The 20819-nt window shown below is 44.0% G+C and overlaps 1 protein-coding gene across 1 annotated transcript in view; it reads right to left on the bottom strand.

The window, feature by feature from the left end:
* Positions 1-8465: 8465 nt before the first annotated feature.
* The window catches only part of SPOCK1 (SPARC (osteonectin), cwcv and kazal like domains proteoglycan 1), a 264963-nt gene continuing 252609 nt past the window's right edge, over positions 8466-20819 (bottom strand). Inside the window, exons 8-11 of the mRNA XM_030229277.2 lie at positions 19619-19840; positions 18958-19020; positions 13805-13942; positions 8466-12793 (exon numbers count right to left, since the gene is read on the bottom strand). Of these exons, the coding sequence (XP_030085137.1) occupies positions 12603-12793; positions 13805-13942; positions 18958-19020; positions 19619-19840 (614 nt within the window). The 3' untranslated portion in view covers positions 8466-12602. The remainder of the gene's footprint in view (positions 12794-13804; positions 13943-18957; positions 19021-19618; positions 19841-20819) is intronic.

Genomic DNA, 20819 nt, shown 5'->3' with positions numbered 1-20819 from the left:
TTGCTCACTAAAACGGGTTTGACAAGCCATGAAGGCAGCATTCAGGTTGGACAAAACAAAAAGTTTTAGTTTTGAAATGCATCTTGCAAGGCAGGTCTGTGTCTTTTGGAGGTGCATGCTCAAAGATCCAGCTCAGCCCACGTCTCTTGGCTGAGAAGGGATTTTTGGGAGCTGTCTGTCCAGGCTTCAGGGATGGAGACACTTGGGAAGGGCTTTGCAGGCAGCAAGACAGGCAGGGAGGAGAAGGAGGGACATGAAGAATGACTCATGTGACAACAGTGGGGGCAGTTCTGACCTTTCAGACCTTCCAGGACAATGTTCTCAGCCACTGCTGAGAGGGCACCGCACCCCCCAGCCACCTTCACCTCTCCCAGACTGAACACCAGCTGGATGGCTCCCACTGTCCCACCATTCCACATCCCCCGTGCTCCTCCCAGCCCTTTGGGGCTCTTCTGGATGGCTTTTTATAAAACCAGCAGGAGGTGAGTGCAACACCTCTGGTCAGTGCACAGCCGTGCTCAGGCTGGGCTTTGCTGAGGAGCCTGGTTTGCTCTCAGCTGCTGGAGACCTCCTACCATAAATCCTCCCTCCACCCTGGGCAGAATAAATTGGATCAAGGGAGCAAAACGTTGTGAACATGGTTCAGTGACAGAAACCACGCAGGAAAAGGGGTCTGGGGCTGTGGCACTGAAACCATGGAGGAGTTTCTGCTGAATTCTGGGCCTCAGAACAGCAGGGTGAAGAGATTTTCTCTCTGAGTCGCTGCTGAGCTGGCACTGCTGGGCACTCTGTGCCATGGCCAACAGGCTCCTCGCTCCCTTCCTGCTGTGCCATGGCTCTGAAAGTGAGCCACTCACTCAAAACAGTCTTTTCTTCTCCCCTCATTCTCCCCTGGTCATGGGATGAGCAAAACTGGGAGCATGGTTAGTGCTGTCACTGCTTGGAGCTGCTGAATGGTAAATTGAAGCTTTATGTTGCTGAGTGTTTCTGGGGGATGCTGGAACCACAGAGGCCTTGTGCTGGAGAGCCAGAGCTCAGCCTGGCTCTTCTCTGGCAGCTAATGAGCATGGACAGGAGGCAAAAGGGATGGATCAGCTCTGCCAAAGGGTTTTCCAGCAGATCCCCTGCATTCAGCTGGCCTAAGGAGCTGCACCGTGCCATGGCTGTGGTAAAGTGCTGGGGTGGCAGCTGCACTTGGCAAGCTCTGGCCCTGGGATAGAGATCACTCAGAGGGCAAATACCAAGCATGTTTGTCATTGCTTCATCTTTTGGAGAGGCACAACTGCAGCAGAGGCCAGGCTGCCTCAGTCTGTGGACACAGGCAGGCAGGGAGTCCCAGGAGAAAGCATGCTGTGACTTCCTTGCAGGATGCTGGGAGGGTCTCTGCTTTTGGCTTTCACCTCCTGCCTTGCCAGCCTGTAAAGCTCTGAAAGCAAAAGCCTGACAGCAGGAACAACCCCTCACTGCTGTTGATAAGCAGAGGAACCAAGGAGGCTGAAGCTGAGGCATTAAGAGCCCACCTGAGCAGAGCCTCTTCATGACAGCACTTTGCCAGAAAGGATCCATCTGCTTCCCCCAGTGATGGGCAGGCAGAGCCTGTCATCCTCGTCATTAAAGATTGCTCCAAAGGGAGCAAACACCATTTCTGAGACCTGCCAGGGCCAGCAAGGCTCAGCAGCCCTGCCAGCCCCCTGCAGGTGATTTAGCAGCCTCCAAGGTGACCAGGAATGCTGTCTGGTGGGGCAGCAGCACTAAGAGAGCACTTAAAATTTCTAAGACTTTCTAACACTGCCTGGGGAGGAGGGAAACTGAACCAAGAGCTGAACCAACGTGGAGCTGATGAGCAGGTCAGCAAATGCTGCCAGTGCCACGTGCATGTTGCACATGTCAGTACAACTCTTCAGAGCAAAAAGCTTCACAACTTTGTATTCTCTGCCTTAGAGTCATTGTCATCTTAAGATTCAATGCAAGGATGAAAACAAATCATGCTGTCAAAAAATCATGCATTAGAAACAAATTATTCTCTCTAAATGCATCTTGGCAATATAATTGATAAACTGTGAGTATGTGAAATAATTGAAAAAGCAGGGTGGGAACATACAGGATAAATGACTAAAATAGGAAAGTAATGAACACATGTAAATAAAAGCCACAATCAATAGATATAAATTATAGTGTGACAAACTGTAAATAATCAGAGCATTTCAGGCCTGGAATGTGATCTTTCTTCAGGGAAAACTTGTGTAAGCAAATCTGCAAAAGCCTTAAGAAGAAAACAAGAAGACATGAGGTGATCAGGGCTGTTTGAAATGGCAGACACGATGGATCAGTCCCTGGATTCATTACTCAAAACCTTCACCAGCAGTGTGGAAGTAAGACATGATACCAGCCCACTTCCTTCCTCCAGCCCAACATACAAATAACCCTGGCAGGAGTGATGCCCTCAGCCTTTCTCACACTGTTACAGACAGATTAAAAAAAAAGAGATGGCATTTTTCCTTCCTGATTTAGCCATTTAGAAGGGACTTTTGAAGGCTAACTCTGGTCTCTGGATTGACTGCACTTTCCTCCTCCCCCCCATCTCAGGAATCCTTGTGCTGCTCACAAATAAACACCCACTGCTCCCAGCTTCTTCTGCAGATGCACGCATCAAGGCAGTTTTTTGTCCACCATGGAGGATTTTATCCCATCTCTGTTTCCAGGTCCTAAATCCTTTCCAGATCCTGGGGATTAAATTATCATCAAGACCAGACCATGCCAAGACCCTTCAGCATGAGTGGGAATGCAGCCTGCATCAGGGATGAGCTCAGCCACTGCTGCTGAGAGCATAAAGCAGCCAGAGAGCAGCACTGAAATGGACTGAAGAGCTGTGGGATGGATGAGGGCTGCTGGATTTATCCCCTGGCCTCTTGGAAATGCAGGTGAGGGATGACAGACCTTCACGTGCTGTTTCAGAACACGGTTGCTTTGTCTCAGGACATTCACTCATTGCCCAGAGCACAGCAGGAAGGTTCCTGCTCACCTGCCCACCATGGGTGCCCTAAATCCCTGAATGTTTGGTGAATCATTGAAACACAGCATGGTTTGGGTGGGAAGGGACCCTAAAGACCATCCAGTTCCACCCCCTGCCATGGGCAGGAACACCTTCCACTGTCCCAGCTGGACTTGGGACACTTCCAGGGATCCAGGGGCAGCCACAGCTTCTCTGGGCAACCTGTGCCAGGGCCTGCCCACCCTGCCAGGGAGGAATTTCCTCCCAATACTGAATCCAGTCTTGCCCTCTCTCATTTTGAAGCCCTTTCCTCTTGTCCTGTCCAGGCCCTTGTCCAAGTCCCTCTCCAGCTCTCTTGGATCCCTTTTCAGCACTGGAAGAGACTCAAAGTTCTCCCCAGAGCTCCTTTTCTCCAGATTGAACAGCCCCAGCTGCTGCAGGTTTATGTCACATTAAATAAAAGTGGGTTAGAACTGGAATCAAAGTTTTCTTAGTGGACAGATTTGAAGGGAAGTATTTGCTGCTCTCTGAGACTGAAGCTTGTTTGGAAAGCACCCTTGGGAGCAGTGTTTAGGCAAAGATTGTAACCTCCACCTTGCTGCTGGCTTGCAGACAATATCATGTGGTAAAAAAAAATACATCATGCTCTACATTTAGGAGAAAAGAAATGGCATTAAAATGCAGAGTATTGTCAGTGGTTATTTCCATGTAAAGTCCATTTTCATTTAATAGCAGAGAATCCATCACGTTCTGCCTTATTTCAGCTGTGATGGCTCCCAAGAAAAGATGTAGGTCACAGCATGTGGAAGGCAGTGCCTTTGAGAAGAGCTCAAGGTGCAGTTTTCAGGTAGTGGAGGGGAGGGTTGCTTTGTCACTTCCCTTTACAGCCATGCTGGCATTCACCCTTCCCCAAAAGTGCTAGAACATGTCACTAAATTTGGCTGTGGGGCTGCACCACGTGGTGCAATGAGAGTGGGGGCTGAGAGAGCAAAGCAAGAGTGGCAGCCTGCAAAGAGCTGCTGCAGGGCTGGAAAAATGGGCAGAAGGTTTGGAATTCTGGGTACAGGTGAAAGCAAGGCTGACCCGGTGATTCTGCCTCTCTGCCAGAGCCCAGGAGCCCAGCTGGGTTCATGCTGTGCCAGGACTTGCACCAGAGTCTGGGGCAGACTGAGCACCCAAAATGCCCTGATTTTAATGCAGCCCTACAGGCAGTGGTTTGGGACTTACCCTTGTTCCACTATAACAGCATTTCATGAGACTCAATTAGCAAGGTAATTAATTAATCAATTATGTAAAACAGATGAGCAATCCGATATCCTGTTCTACAATGATACAGCCCTTTGTTGAAACTTAATTAATACACAGGCTTGGGGACAAAATAACAAAAAGGAGGAAAAACCCCAAATCCTACAGAAGAATCAGTTGGGGAGAATGATTCCAACAGAGGATGGAAACTGGGCTGGGGACCAGATGGGAGGACAGTGGAGTTATTCTGGGTGGTTTAACAAGCAGCCTGATGTTTGTCTCCACCACTACAGCCAGCTGAGCCAAATTGGGCTCTCCTGCCTGCCAAGACAAATCTGTGGTAATTCCTTCTGTGGAAGTGCTCAGTGCCCACCTTCCCAAGCTGCTGCTGTACACGATGAGGGAGGGGTTCACAGATGTGTTTGTTGTTTTTGTGCCTCCCAGCTCCTCTTGCAGTACCAGGAGGGCTCAGGGCTGAGCTGCAGCTTTAGGGTCTCTAACAAGCACCAAAGCTCACTGCAGGTGAGCTTCCTACGTGACCTGTACCAAAAAGCAAGGGGGATATTGATCTTCTGTAACAGCCCCTTGTAACCCAAAGTATTTCAATAGCCTACATTAATCTGTGAAAACCTACATCTTGTTACAGTCTCTGTTTTATTTAATTTTACTTTAGGCTAATAATTATTTGGGTCAATTCTTTGTAGTTGTGATAAATTGATACATCATCTGTGATGGAGCAAAACCGTGTCAGAGCTTCCACTTACTCCAACAGCTTTGCATTAACCAGACTTGTGATACTCAATACACAAAAATCAGTGTCAAACCTGCAAGCCTCTGAAACCCTCCAAATAATTTGAGAGGTTATGTGTTTCCAAAGCTTAAACCCATGTGCTTATGGGCCTTTCCTTTAGCAATATGCTCTGGGGTCGATTTTCCCATGCTCAAGGGCCAGATTGCCAATGTATTGGCTGGGAATGGAGCAGAGTCATGCTCCAGCAATGATTCTTATTGAGTAACTAGAGATGAGAAAAGGCAGTTACTACCTGGCAAAGACCCTGCATTTTAAGTTTCCTCACAGACTCTCCCTCTGCCCAAGCCTTTAGTGTGGAGTTGCAGGAATTTATAGCAATATGTAGAAGAGCTGATACTCAAGAGCAGTGGCTGCCAGGGCCTGTATTTCTTTCTAAGGCTGCTGTCAGAGGGGTTTCTTGCACAGCTACAGCTGGAGGGTGACTGCAGAGCCACTGAGTGCTCACACCAGAGCCTCTGCATGCCTCTCCCTCACTGCTGGATGCTGCACCACCAGAACTTGCTTCTGGCCTTGCTCTTCCCTTCCTCCTGGAGTGCCACTGTGTGGTTTGTGTGTTTTAAGCCTTGTTTTCAGGGATCCACTTCAAGCAGTTACTGATATTGCCCAGCCTGTAGCAGGAATCTGCCTCTGCAGTTTCTGGGTTTTCATGGGCTGATCCTGAGCTGCTCCAGGCACTGGGAATTCTCCACTGGGAAAAACTAGGTTCAGTCCTAGAAGTGGATTGGGCTTCTCTGTCCATGCTCAGGGGATCCATCCTCCTCATTCACAGCTTACCTAAATCTGGTTTCACTGTTTTCCTTCTCTTTCCAAGATTACATGAAACCATCTCTTCACTCTGCCTCCTCACCCCCTCTAAAAGAGCTGGTCTCATTCCAAAAATGGGAGTGTTCAGAAAGTCAAAAGCTTATTAATAGCTCTCTGCCTCCTTTTAATCTATTCAGAAAGCTGTACAGTGTGCAAAGCTGTTGTGACATGATTTTTCTTTTTTAATATCTCACCCTTTGACTGTCAGTATTTAAGGAAAAATGAAACTAATCATCAGTGAAGGCTGTAATGCTACTGATTTATAGCTGCTGGGGAGCTGAGAAGAAAATTTTGTAAGAGAAGGTATAAAGGAGAGCAAGAGAGAGAGAGAGGAGGTGTGTAAGTGTATGCATGCATTTCACATTGGAGGTTTCACAGAACAGACCAAAAGTATATTCATTTGCAAAGTAATATCAGTAAGATAAGGAAAGTATATATTGGAAAATAGTGAAAAAAAGACCATTTTGGTGACTTTGTCCTTTCCATGCAGAGGTATGACACCCCCATATTGCCCAGCCTGGCAGATTTTACTGGGGAAGGCAAAGAACAACATTTGGGTATGGATGAACTCTGCTGTCCTCCAAGTAAGAATTGTCATTGCCAACATGTAACTTGAACCCCAAATGACCTTTTACTATTGCTGGAGCAACATTTCAGCCACAGACACTCTTCAGTATCAGTGGGGAAGCACAGGATCTATCTCCTGGGAGAGAGTTAATGGAAATTAGTCCAGGATTCTCCTCTGAAAATGGAGGACAGAGTCATGGAAAAGCTAAATATAAATCAGTGCAGTTTATCAGGACATGACAGGTGGGATATAATAGTCTATTACAATTATTTTAATGTATGAAACCAAAGTACAGCATGAAGCCCAGCACATGTTGTTACAGGAGGGACTGGCAAAACAGGGATGATAAAACACAGGCTGAACCTTATATGAGGTGTAAAAGGAATTCCCAGAAGTGGATATCCCAAAATTCCAGTGGCTATCCCATGCCGGGGTGGGGGCTAAAGACATATATACATACATACATAAAAATAAATAAATAAATAAATAATAAATAAATATAAAATATCAATATATAAATATATATATAAATATATATTTATATATATCTCTATATCTTTATCTATCTATCTTTATATATATGTATATGTATATACAGACATTATATATAGACATATATATATAACTATATATATATATACACACAGACATTATATATATATATATATTTATGCATGTATTATATATCTATTTATACACACATTAGTAATTAGAAGGCAGTGGTGTGTCTGTGTAGAGCTATGCATGTGTAGTACAAAACAAAACTTGCAAGGTGCCTGTAATCTGAAAGCTAGAAGGAATATAAAAAAAAAAAATAGAGCTCCAATCATCAACCCTTTCTGATAACTAAAATCTCATTTATGACTCACACACCTCTAAGCCCTGGATTTCTTTTGCTTTGCTCCCAGCACTCAGTGCCACACACAGCATCTGACATCTGGAACAGCTGAGACGCTTCAGCACAGAAGATCAAACACTTCAAAGAGTCTCAGAGTGGTTTGGGAAAGGAAAACCCAGTTGTTCTCAGAGGCAGGTAAGCGATGTACTGCAAGTGATGTGTGGTACCCACAGTGAGAATAAACTCATGAATGCAGGGGATTGAAGTGAAATTTCAGGCAGGTTCTGACCCTGGATGGCCCAGCTCAGCCAATGCTGTATGGACAGACACATTATCAGTGCAGATCTGATGAGATGACAATTGTGAAAATGCCTGCAAATTGGTTTCTCTTTTCACCTGGTACTTTTATATTCCACATACAGGAAAAGGTGATGAAATAACATTTTTAACTCTGTAATTAGCACTGCAATAATACTGGCCGTTTAAATTGGTTAATAATATTAAAGATGAGCTCTGATTTAATTATAGAGACACAAACCCAGGTATTTCTAAATGAGGATGGCTTCCCACCAATTGTATTTAATATAATTTTGCCTTCATTTATCATGTAGATAATGGCCACTGCAGAGTGTGGCTGTGCTTGTGGAATTGCTCTGGATACCTTCAGAAGAGAGAGAAAAACATGACAATTTGCAATCTGGAGAGAAAATAGAAATGAAAGCTTCCCCCTCTGCCCTTGCTAGTTCCTCAAAAATCAATTTTAATCTAATTTGAAAAGTTCTGATTTTGGTACAGTTATTCCATTCCGTTTAGTTTCATTTCTGCTTCTGAAATAGAGGTTTCTGGAGACCTTGCATTAACTCCACAGATTACAGCTGGCATTGAACAGAGGCATAAGTTATGAAGCAAATATAAAAGAGGATCCATTTCCATGTATGATGAAATGCTGACTCAAGGTAGTGCAGTATTTTCGATCCCCTAAGTTTAATAAAATTCAGGACAGGCAACAAGGAGTCGCAGACAAATTAAAATTTATTGAGACAGACAAAAATGCAACTATTTCAGACTACAGTTAAGCATTTACAGTTAACCAAAGGTAGCCAAATGCTCACATTCCACTTAACTCCTTATGGAAAAAGCATTCAGAATTTACTATGCAGTTCTACTTACTATGATAGTCTACATCCATCTACAGTAGGGACACCCAACTGAAACACGTAATATTTGGATCTCTCCTTACAGATCTACACATTGAACAGTAACAGACATCAACAGCATTGAGAAAAGTATAAAAAGACCAGAACCCACCTACTGTAGAAAGGGCTTTTTGATGTGTAGTAACTGTACAAGGCAGTCTGTGGGTGAAGGATGGCACACAGGAGGGGCTGCAGAGAAGCCAACAAATGGAGGGAGCGAAGCTCGAGCGACCTGCTCTGGGTCAGCTGCTGACCTTAGATCTACATCAGTTGCTGCTTGAGGGAGAAAAGGCTACAAAACTCCTAATATCAAAATATTCCCATGCCAGAAATGTACACAGACTAACAGACTAGGCTGGAGAGGCAAAGAGAAGCATTCACTAACAAACAGTGTTGTTTTAAATATAAACTTTACATCTTCAATATAAACTGTAGAATAAATATTAAATAAACAGTTCAAATGGTTAAAAATAATAGTAGAGAATAGCATAAAAAAAAAGGCAAAGAAAATAAAGAGGATTTTTGTGTTCACAGCAAAGGCCAGTAATGATCCAAAAAAACCCAGCTGTGCTGAAATCTGAACTCAACATTTTGATTTAACTACACTAGTTAAAAGGAACATAAAGCAATGCCTAACAGTATCTCATAGACTGTAAAATGAAAAGAAAATGAGATTAAAAATTGGTTTGTGTTTCTAAAAGAATGGGACAACTCTGATTCCATTTGGTCTGTGTCTCTAAAAGAATGGGACAACTCAGATTCCATTTTTCACAATGAGAAAATGTTTGGAAGGTCAATGGCGTGATTCAGATGGGAAGTAAGTCTTGATTTGTAAAAAAAAAAGGGAAAGGAAAGAGAGGAAAGAAAGGAATTGAATTAAATTAAGTTGGAAGCAAATTAAATCCTTTACAAAGCATGAAGAATGGAAGGGGCTTGATCTGGAGGAGCACTGGTTCTTGGTAGAATTGCTGGTTTCTTTATCACTATTTCATTAAATAGAAGATTTTCTGAATGCATCTCCCCAAACTGGACACACACACACACATATTTGTGCTAAATGCATTTATACAGTCACACAGAGATATGCATATGGATTTATGGGCTGCAGGTGCCCCACAATCCCTGGAGGATGCCGGGGGATCACAAAAGGGCTTTGTTAAACAGCTTTGCAGGATTTGGAAGCTTGCTCTCAAAGCAATCCAGAGTTTGAGCTGCCCTTGCAAACACATGTGCCCTGCTCCTGCCTGGCTGGACCCTGGGATTGGGCACAGCTGCCCTGCCCAGCTGCCCCAGCCCATAAAATGGCACATTTCCCTCTCTGGCTGGAGCCAGGAGAACACTTGCACGAGTCAAAGAGGTGATGAATGGAGACCTGGAGAGGGGGGTCTGCCTGGATCCAGGCCAGCATGCCTACAACAGTTTGTGTGTGTCTGTGTTTCTGGGTGCAGGGGGATGTGCTGCCAGGGCCCACCCGAGCCACCCAAAGCCCCTGACCCTTGACCAGGCTGTGCTGGGCATGGAGCTGTTTCACTGGGGCACCCCATGTTTGAGCTGGTGAGACAGAAATTGCTTTACATTTAGACAGAAACCCTCCCAGCTCTGATTGGAAGCATCACATGTGAAAGATCACAGCCAGGAGACCACCAGTGGGTGGTGCTGCCATGTCTGCACATGTGAACTCAAAGTTGTTCACATTCACTTTTAAAGGTTTATTTGACAGCTTTAATTTAACCATCTTGCATGTTGACATGGGACACAGCCCCCTGCAGCCTCAGAGCTGATACTGCCTGCTCGGAGTGCCAGGCTCTGCCCTGGGGAGTGCTGGGCAGGAGAAGGGATTTGCTCTGTGACCTTTGATGGAAGGCACAGCCCAGGATAAGCTGCTGTGGAGGGACACAGGACTGCAAACCCCCCCTAGCTCTGTGTGGAGAAGGAGTCCAGCCAGGAGGATAAGCATCATCTGCTGATTGTGGAGCTCAGATTTGTGGCAGAATGAAATGGCAGCTCTGTGCCTCAGGCAGGTCTTGCACAGGACAGCAGAGCCAGACCCAGAGAGTGTGGGGTTAATTAAGAAAATACCAGAGGAAAACTAGACTGGATGTTTGAGAAGGAACCTACTGACAGTGTTCAATTGCTTCTCACAAAATCATATTTAGGGAGACAGAAATGCTGGGTTATCTGCTCCTGCTGCAAGCTAGCAGGATTTCTTTGAAAGGCAAATAGAAAAAGAGTGTGTGTGTGTGTGTGTGTGTGTGTGTGTGTGTGGTGCAGCTCATGGAAAATGATTATAAACATATTTTTCTAAAGCTATGGGAAAACCAAAGGGATTTATTTGAGGCAGGGCAGATTGCAGGCCTTTTGCAAATGACTGTGATGGCAGATTTTGGGGAGGATGCAGGGGCGTGAAACAACAAATTCCTCATGGTTTTACACATCTTTCTGCATTAATAATGATTATGTAGGCTTGCTCCTTGTTCTCAGGTCATTGATCTGGGTAAGTAGGAAATAAAAGAGGAGAAAACAGGAGAGCCCCTGCAGCACATGGTACCTGAAAGGAATTCCACTTCTGATCACATCTGAAAGCAGAGGTCCTACCCAGAGGGCTGCCAGGCAGGCACTGGCTTGGAGAGGGCTGAGAGCCAACATCCCCAGGCCAATGTACCTAAAAACTGACTTCTGCCAATCTGTGGGGTATTTTCCAGTTTCCAACTGACTATGTAGACAACCATGTTGTGACTCAATGCTGTCTCCACCTCTATATCCACCATTAACTCAGGAAAAAAACCTAATTAGTTTTTGTTATAAAAACCACTATTTTCATTCTGCAAAATAACTCACTGGCCAACCACAGGCACTGCTAAAATACACCTGCATCCTAATGCAAGAGTGGGGTTAAGGTTGCTCTTACTGCTTCACAGAACAGCAGAAACAATAAAAGATCAGCACAGCACATTACTGCATCTGAGAACTGCCATGGGAAAGGACACTGCAAACAAAGGAATGTCAACATGCTCTGATCCCAGAGCTTTGAATATATGGGAGGTATCAAGGGAATCACAGATTGGATTTTAATTCTGTTCTCTTTCAGGAGTGTGCATTACAGGTGTGCAGCACCACACTGAGCCAAGGGGTTATGCTTTTGAAATATCACCACCTAAAGCTGCTTTTTAAACAGGTGTCTTTACCTGAAATAAGGGACAGTTCCTATTGAGGGTTGGTGTCCTGGGCAGCATTCTGCTCTAGGAGGGAACAGACAGCTCTGTGGTGTGGGAGCTGGGAGCAGAGGCTGCCTGTGTGTTATCAGGGACCCTCCTGGAGCACATGAGCTCGGGCAGCAGCTGAGGAGCAGCTCTGGGGATGGTGGTGGTGCTACAAATTCACCAGATGCTCTCCCCTGAAACACTCTGAAAGGCAGATGGGCTCTGTCCCCTGCCTCTAGGGCTTGGTCCATGACAGCTGCAGCATCTCTTAAGATCAAGAAGGCCAGGTTCCTTTATCAAATAAAGTGTCAGTGAGCTGATTGTGCCCTGCTGGGAGTTTTGCCTTCACTGTGAGCTGGACTAAGCCTGCTGGACTCATTCTCAGAGAAGGGAAGGAAGGAAAGTCCTGCCAGTGGGTTCTGTTCTGCATTCAACCCCTGGTACTGGGCAGCCACTGTCCAAAGAGACTTACTCTTCACTGGGACACTATAAATATGGACTGGAAAACCAGGCACCTGCTTCTCCTTCTTCATGAAAGAAAAACCTTTTTCTCATATGATCCAGGTAACAATTTATGACACAAATTCTCTGACATGAAGGGGCTTCTTAGCCTTTTGGTATTGTGGGTTTTTTTCGAGCCCCTTCCAGGAGTCTTTCCCAGGATGGATTTCATAAGTGGTGCAAATGAGGATTAAGACACAAAATGGTTTTGAAACAAAACTCATTACCCCTGTGGATAAAACAAAAATCCCCCAAACCAACTGAACAAAAGCTGTATTCCAAACAGTCCTTTGCTGGAAAAAAAGTTGTCATCCAAATTAAATTTGCTATACAAAATTAAACTCAGTAGAGAGGGAATTTTTGTGCCAGGTACTCTCAGATACAATTGCAGAGATATGATGTGAGTTGCAATATTGTGCAAAACGTGAGTCCTCATCATGATGGGCACTACCATATATAACCAATTTCATCATCCTTATCATCATCTTCATCTTCATCATCTTCATTAGCTGCTCTTACATGAATCTTCAGTTTCCCTTCTTTGTCTTTTTTTGTTGCTTCAGGTTCCTCTTCCAAATCATCCAACAAAACAACAGATCCACCACTGCCAAAATCCCCTGAGGTTTCTTGCTCTTCTTCTGAAACAGGTGAGCAGGAAAGGTCATTTCCTCACAGAACACTGAATTCCACATTAATCACTATCCTTGTCATGCAAGCCGCTGTCACTTGCAATGTTATTTTTTAAATTAATTGGTTCAGCTATTCATGAAACAGCCTTAAAATTTCAATTTTCATTCTGAACTGGGAAAAATACATATCTATAGACTCTGATTGATTTTTTTTTTTTTTTTTGCATAAAACACTCCCTTATGCATTGTCTTCCTTCTAGAGGCTTGACTGGAAAATTCCAGATCACATGCATGCAGGCCAGAAAATCATAATTCCTTTGTAAATACTTTCAATCCATTACTGCTCTGTATACCACGCTAAAAAAATAAAAAAAAGGTTTTAATTGAGTGCATAAACCTCACTCTGCAAATATAGCTATTGAACCTAAGATCTGTGATGTTATTCTGGGCATCCTGGACCTTCTAGGTCTCTGTTCCTTCTCAAAAAAGAAAGCTGCACTCAAAGCCATCCCTGAGGCCTCTGAAGGATTGTAGGTGACATCTTCCTTGTCTGGGCACAACAGCTAATTGGTGATTTCACTTACCTACATACTATTGTCCTGTCAGCAATAGTATTGGGCTTGGTTGCTAGTGCATACCATTTGACACATTTAGGCCTTCCCTTCTCTGGAAAGTTCCAGTAGATGTATGGATGTATAGTAGAAGTTCCAGAGTATACAGAACAATATATTTAATAACCATGCAGATCAACCCCAGATTCTTAATTTTAATATCACTAACTGCACTTTCCAGGATGGTAGCACAAATACCTTAACAGTGGCTATTGCTGCCTTGTGCTGCACCCCTGCTGTCCAAAGGACCCAAGAGGGCCCCAGGTGGGTGTGAACAGGAGAACAGGGGAACACTTTGAACTGTGCTACCCCTGTTTTCCCTCCTGCCATCATCCTCAGAGGTACAGCAATGGCAGGGTTGGAGCAGTGTTAATCCCCCCCTGTCTGAGGAGAGCAGATCATTACTCACCACAGCTGACTGTGCCTTGCTTTCTGGAGCCAGCTATCTCATTCCCATACTTATCCACACACCAGCACTGCCCCGTGCTGCCGTGGCACTGCGTGGCTTTGTAATAACCTTCCTCATTGCACCGGGGGATGAAAGCACCTGAATAAAATAAAATACAAGGTGTGCTCAGTAATGCAATCCTCTGCAGGAGCAAACACAGAGAGGGCATCAGGAACTTATAGACATGAAGATCTTGACAATATTGGCAGGGAAATGCATGTGATTATCTGGTGCCTGAAAGAGCAAAGAAATTATTTCTGGTGAGCTCTTCTCAGACACCCTGGTCACAGTGTACAAATGTTTGCTCATATCCAGCACACAGAGGAGGGTGTCCCACAGCTCTAGAGAGAGCTCCACTCTGCCCCTGAATGACTGATATTCCCACAGAGACTTTTCACATTTAACTCCTGGTTTTAAACTTTGCTTCCCAACTGGATTATTACCCCAACTTCATTAGTTCTGCATTTCCCTCCACTTGCACTCCTTCAGTGTTTATCACACGAGTCTTTCCACCACACTGTAATTATCCCTGGAAGGTATCTGCCATCTGCTTGCTATTCATACTAATCTCAGGCACATCCCCTGACTTACTGAGAGCTCCCATGTATAAAAGAAGAAATAATGCACAGGCTTTACAGAGAGAGACAACAGGATCTGAATCAGTAAGTCTTTGGATTTGAAGCCCAAGTTTTGTCTCACAATAAAACAAATATATTTCAGCCTTGTAGAGTGTGGTTCATTCTGGCCTCTGCAGAGAGGGAAACTCTCAGGAGAAACCTATGTTATTGTTCCCACCATTTTCAGCAGATACAGCAAATGCACTTCAGTATGAAAAGCTCTCTTGTTCTTTGAGACGAGTTAGCTTTATTCCCACTGGAGGTCAGTACATTCATTTTTCCCTTCTTTGTCAATTGCTTCAATTTGAAACATGACATAAACACCCCCCTGCCCCCAAATTTCTTGTCTCAAACGATTTTTGAGAAAGTGTTTTTCTCCTTTGTCAAAGATACCAGTGATTTACTGGTGGTTCAGTAAAGTTTTTTAACTAGTTCCATGTGTAGCATCTATTCAGACAGCACATGTGTCAAAGGGGCCTCTTCCACTACATTTCTCACAGGAAAAGGTGAATGAGAAGGTGCTGCCCAAATGTCACCAGATTTCCTATATAAAAGACATAAAAGTGGAAGTCAGTCAGTCTCATGCACTCAGAGAGTGAATTTGAATATCCAAACTCATTGCTCTGCAGATCTTGTCTAAAGTTTGAGTGCTGCTAATACAGGTCTGGGAGATGAGAAGAGAAACCTTTGAACACCTGCAGGAATCTTTGTTTATCAGATCAGTTTTGGAGACCACATCCATGAGAGAGAACATTTTAAATAATGTCAAAGCATGATCTAGTAGCAGGTTTGCTAATAGGTATCACCATAACGTTCAAGTACAAATGGAAGCATGCTAGCAACTATCAAAGATTAATTTTTACTGATTATAAGACAATAGTTTTAATAACAAACATATGTATTTGCCTTGGCAGGTTTTGCAAGTTAATTCTCAGTGTTCAAAACTTCATTTCAATACCAATTAGGAAAGATTTTTTTTTCATATTTATGCTCATGTCCTGCCTCTGATAAGCACTCCAGGTGTTTATCAAACCATACACAACCTTGGGAAAAGTGCTCAGGTGCTGACTTGGAGCTGGTGTAAATCAGCACAGCTGTACCCATGTCACTGGAGCTGCCCTTTTATGTCTGATCAACATCTGGCTCCAGGGAAGGATCAAAGGGGGAACCTCAGGGGCATTACAGGGTGAGCAGAGCACAGCTTCTGCATTTTAAACTGTTTCATGCTTTCTCTTTTCCTAGGGCAATGCAACCTTTTCCTTCTTTCAAACAGGCCTTTTTGCATAGTTTCACTGTTTCTTGTAAGGGATGAAAATGCTCCACGCTGCCTGTAAAAGCTTTAAAAGCTTTAAAAATAAACTGTGGCCCAGGCTCAGTGCCAAGCTAACTGTGTGTGGAACAGATTCACACTTTGGGTCACAGTGAAGAGTGGAAGGTACTTTTCCTTCTGCGTGGGAAATTCGTGCCAATCTGTATGTAACACTGGAGCTTTAAATATTTATCTGTGCATACTAATGTCCCAGTGTTTGCCAACCATCAGAGGGAGGATACAGCATGTCCCCTCTGATGTGTCAGGTGCAGGTGATAATCTGGAGAGGATAGAGAGGCTGGGAACAAGTGTTGAACAACGTGATGATTCTCCCTGTGAACTGTACACAAATGTACACAAATCAGCCTGTCTTTGTCAGAAATGAGCTGGCTACAAGCTCTGCTACCCTGGAGCATGGCACCCACACAGATCATTTGCTGGGTTTGGCATCAGGGAACATCTGGAGCTTTCCTCTCCAGAGGTTCCTGCACAGGCAGTGCTTCCCACAAGCCTGGACACTACAAAATGTGAGTCACTCCCCACAAACTGCCCCAAGCTACTGAATCCTGCCTCCCCATCTCCCTCTGTCCTGGGAAAGGGTTAGTTATGCCACACAAACTTGAACAGCACTGTTGCATCTGAATCCTCTTCATGGACCCAGACCTAGACCTCTTTTTTTTTTTTTTTTTTTGCATCATTTCCTTATCTATATAACACTCCCCTTCCTCAGAGAACAGGAGGAGAATAATTATATGCTAAAGATAGAGGTAAAAGCCTGTCAGAATTAAGTACTAGCCAGCACACAGCTCTGGTATTAGCTATTATATTAGCTGAATCCACAGGGTTGATACAGGAGGAAACAGTGATGGGAGCAGAAATTTATTACTTTAGTGAAGTGGGAGAAGCATTATCAGGCTGCACAGTTGTGTGCTTTAAAAGTACAGTCTCTGCAGTTAATTGTACTCCAGATAAATCTGGTAGGAAAAGATGAATAGTGCTGTTTACTTTTTAATTCAGTCTCCTGGGATGCTAGACTTCATTTGAAAGTCTCCAAATTCAACATATCTAATGGCAGTGGCTTTGAAGTACTTTGTTGCAACTGTCATGTGTTTTGAAAAATATATAGAGAAGGAAATATCAAAAGTCATCATTTTTATCAATGGATACCAGTTAACAAAAACATTCTTCATGCTAGTGCCCAGATTGCAAGAGCTGTGCTCTCTATGTCAGGGTCAGAGGAAGAAAGAGAATAATTAAATTTTGCTTCCTCTGAAAATACTCAGCTCTCTTTTCCAACTTTACCATTGCTACAAGTCACGTGTATGTTTGAGCTTCCATTTGAATGATTTTTCAGACAGTGAAAAGAAAAGACAATGTTTTCTGCTGTATAAATAGCTCTGATATCAAATTAAAATCTCCATGACAGGTGTCATTATGCAGGAAGACTTTCAGGGTAGGTGAAGCAAAGAGTTCCTCTTTATATTATAATTTTCTAGCTTGTGGAACATCCTGTGCCTGACACCTTGATTTGTTGAGCTTCACCACTTTCATTCTTCTTCTATTTTTTTTTTTTTATTAATACAGTTGACTAGAAGTTATTTGTGCTAAGGGACCATTCTCACTGCTTTTACTTTGTCATTTTACTCTTGCTATTGTGATCAGATCCCAGTGACATGTGCTACAACCACCTGCATGTTGAACTACCTGCAGCCCAGGCATCATTCTTCCCACACACCAGAATGAACTAGTTATGTTTCAACCTAGATGACATTTATTGCACGTAGAAAATAACAGCAGAGCATAAAATAAATATGGGATAGTCAAAGCTATCTGTTAAGGGCTGGGCTTCTGTTTCTTTTAGGTGACTTTGAAAATCATGACACCCATGAGGCAGAGAACATTGTGACTTCTTCTGCCACAACATTCCCTTGAACACAAATGCAGAATATTTACTGAATGGAGCACACAAATCCCAAGGGATCAACCCTCCCTTTTCTCCCACAGCTGTAACTCTGAAACACCCAAATCTTCATGTGAACTTGCTATGGAAGGGTGATGGATCTAAACCACAGTCCCAGGAATGTTTATTCCTAATTTAAACCAGTGAATCCAGGATGGGATTGTTCACAAGGCACCTGAACCTTGAGTCCAAATGGCAGTGGCATCTGGGAGTGGCAGGATTTGGCAGAGCTGAGCTTTTGCAGGGAGTGCTGTTGAGTTTGGAGGAGCAGGAGGCTGCGGCATGGGAGGCATGAGCAGCACTGCAGCAGAGCTGTGCACCCTGTGCTGCAGCTGGGGATGCTGTGGGAGCCTGACATGCTCTCCACGATGGGGCTGAGGTCAGCCACTCCTCCAGGGTGAAGTGCAGGGCTGGCATCTGTCCTGCTGTGCCTCAGGGGCTGGGCTCTGTGTGCACAAATGTGCTGGGACACAAGTTTTGGTAAAACACCAGCACACAAACACCAGGCCAAACATCACTGGGTGATTTTAGGGTAAGGAATTAGTCCCTTGAAATGTTTTCAGTTCAGCAACCTGATTTTTCAGCAATTAATTGGGAAAATGCCAGGTGGGGATTTATTTAACCTAATTTTAGATATCCATCAGAGTAAGTCATGAATCAAATCAGGCTCCCAACAGGCACGAGAGAGAGGGACAGGCATGACCACATCTTACAGCATGAAGCATCCTGCAGGCTGCCTAAAATGAGGTGATATGGATCCCTGTTTTCATATGCACACAATATACTGAAATATTTTAAAGAGTGATTAGGCAAAATTGAACCCCAAGGAAAGCCTGCATTGTACCATAACTGGAAGGGAACACAGATGCATTGGCTGTGCACCTTCAGTCACCCTTCAAAAATGGGAGCCTTGAGTATCAAGCAGCCTCCCAGTACTTTCTCTGACCTGTGGGGTGATGAAGGCAGTATTAAGCTCTGTGCAGACGAGGCTTTGCATTTCTGGAGAGCTGTAAATTAGTTCTGAACCCGTTGCCATGCTGACACCTGTTCTGTGTGTTGCTATCTCATTATTTGTTTAATTTCATAGTGTCAGGCCTACGCTCGGTGCTGCATATTCCCGACTCAAAACATTAGTCTCTAATTGAAAAACCATTACTGCATATAAAGTTACAATAATCACAGAAGCTTTAATTAGTTGAGCAAATGAATAGCAAGTAATCGAACTTACCCAACAGACTCTTCCCTCTACTTAGCTTTTGAATTCTATTCATTTCATTCTGGCAAGGAAGACCTAAAATATAATGTATAAGAATCAGTTTCCAGATGGTAGGGGACAGGCTCTGTAATGACTGGCTTCACTGCTGACATGAAATGTGGGCTACTGTACACCTGGGACTGAGAGGAGCCCATATGCTGGTACTGTACTGCAAAACAAATTTATGTCATTAGCTCCACTAATTAAAAAAAAAAAAAAAAAAAAAAAGGCAACACTGTAGTTGAGAGTAGTGTTTGGGGGCCATTTTAATTGTTAAACCAGTCTACCTCTCTTTTCACCAAACTGACATCATGCCAGCTCTCTGATTTATGACTTGCTAATTGGCTAAATTCTGCGTTAATAAATGAGTAAATTCTTGAGCTTTCTGTCAGCAATTGAGCTTACTTCTAGACTGTGTGCAGTGACACTTACCACTTTATTTGCTTTAATGATCAAGGGATGTTAATATAGTTCATCTATGACAATAAACATGGTTCTAGAATGCCCTTCACACTGATGCTGGGCAAAAGGGATTTACCACACCTGCCTGCCAATGAGCAAACTCTACAGGCAGGCCCTGAGACACAGGGAGAGATAAACAGCTCCTCTTTGTACTGCAAATGGCCCAGCTCACCTCCTGGTTTCTGGAAGCAATAGCACCACTCGTTGTTGGAAAGCTTCCCATCCTTGAAGGAGTCACAGGAGTTGAAGAGAGGCTTGACACAGGGCTCGTACTTATCCAGGTAAATGGCACTGATCTCCGAGGGATCCAGCAGCAGGTCATAGTTCATGTCGAGTTTGTTGAACATCCAGCCTAAGGAATCCTTACAGATTGGTAGGATGCTGGTGTCAAATCCTGCAGGAAGACAGGCAAATATTCCCCAGCTGAACCCCGGCATGCCCCCGGCGCAGGAACCACTCTAAGGTGAAGCCTTGCCAACTTTTCTTTTTGTGGCTGGACTCTGAACACTGAGCTGACTTGCCCAAAGCAGAACAAAATCCTACAACTGAACTGATTGAGTAGAGCTTAAACCCACGCACAGCTACAAACCAGAGCACTACTCACACTCTGTGGGAGCTGTCGGGTAGAGAGGGCTGAGGTTCAGAACTGGTTTCTGTAATTTAAAGCTATCTCTACTCAAAAAATTCTTGTTTTTTTTATTTTCTTCAGTCCTCAGTCCAAGTGTCTTGGCCTGGTTCCAGGATACTGAAATGTGATGAGAAAAAGCTGCATCCACCATATTTTCAAACTAGACTGTATTTAAATCCCGTTTCCCAGACTCGTTTCTAGTCGCCTGATCACATTCTTTCCTGCTGTGCTCTCACCTTCTACCTCTCATCCTTGCTGTTCACTTTTCAAAGGCCTGTCTCTGGTTTGTGACAACAAACTGCTTTGATCTGGACTGTGAGCTGTCTGGGGGAGAGAAGAGGTGAAGTGTCTCTGTTCCTCACATCACTCTGAGGGAGGGCACAGCCTCAGCTGGAGCTGCCCAGAGCTGCCCATGCTCTTGTATGCTGTACCAGCACCTTCCTGCAGCAACACAGGATTCTGCTTCTCCAGCGCTTTGGAAACCATCACCATCATTCATTTTAATAGCCCAGATTCTTCAAAGCCTGCTGCAGCAGCAGTGGTTATCACAGAAAGCCCAAGTCATGCATATAGATACCCACTGTGTATATGAGAGACACGTTCCAGTATCCTGCAGTCTCCAGAAAAAACTGTGGTATGGGGCACTATAAATCCACACTATCGTGGTGTTTTTTCAATGCTTAGACTAAATTCCAAGTTATCTACAATGTAAGGAAGCATATTTGTAATACAGAGGTAATAAATC

This window comes from Serinus canaria, chromosome 13, assembly GCF_022539315.1.
Source record: "Serinus canaria isolate serCan28SL12 chromosome 13, serCan2020, whole genome shotgun sequence".
Lineage (NCBI taxonomy): Eukaryota > Metazoa > Chordata > Aves > Passeriformes > Fringillidae > Serinus > Serinus canaria.
This window is presented reverse-complemented; position numbering and strand designations above follow the sequence as displayed.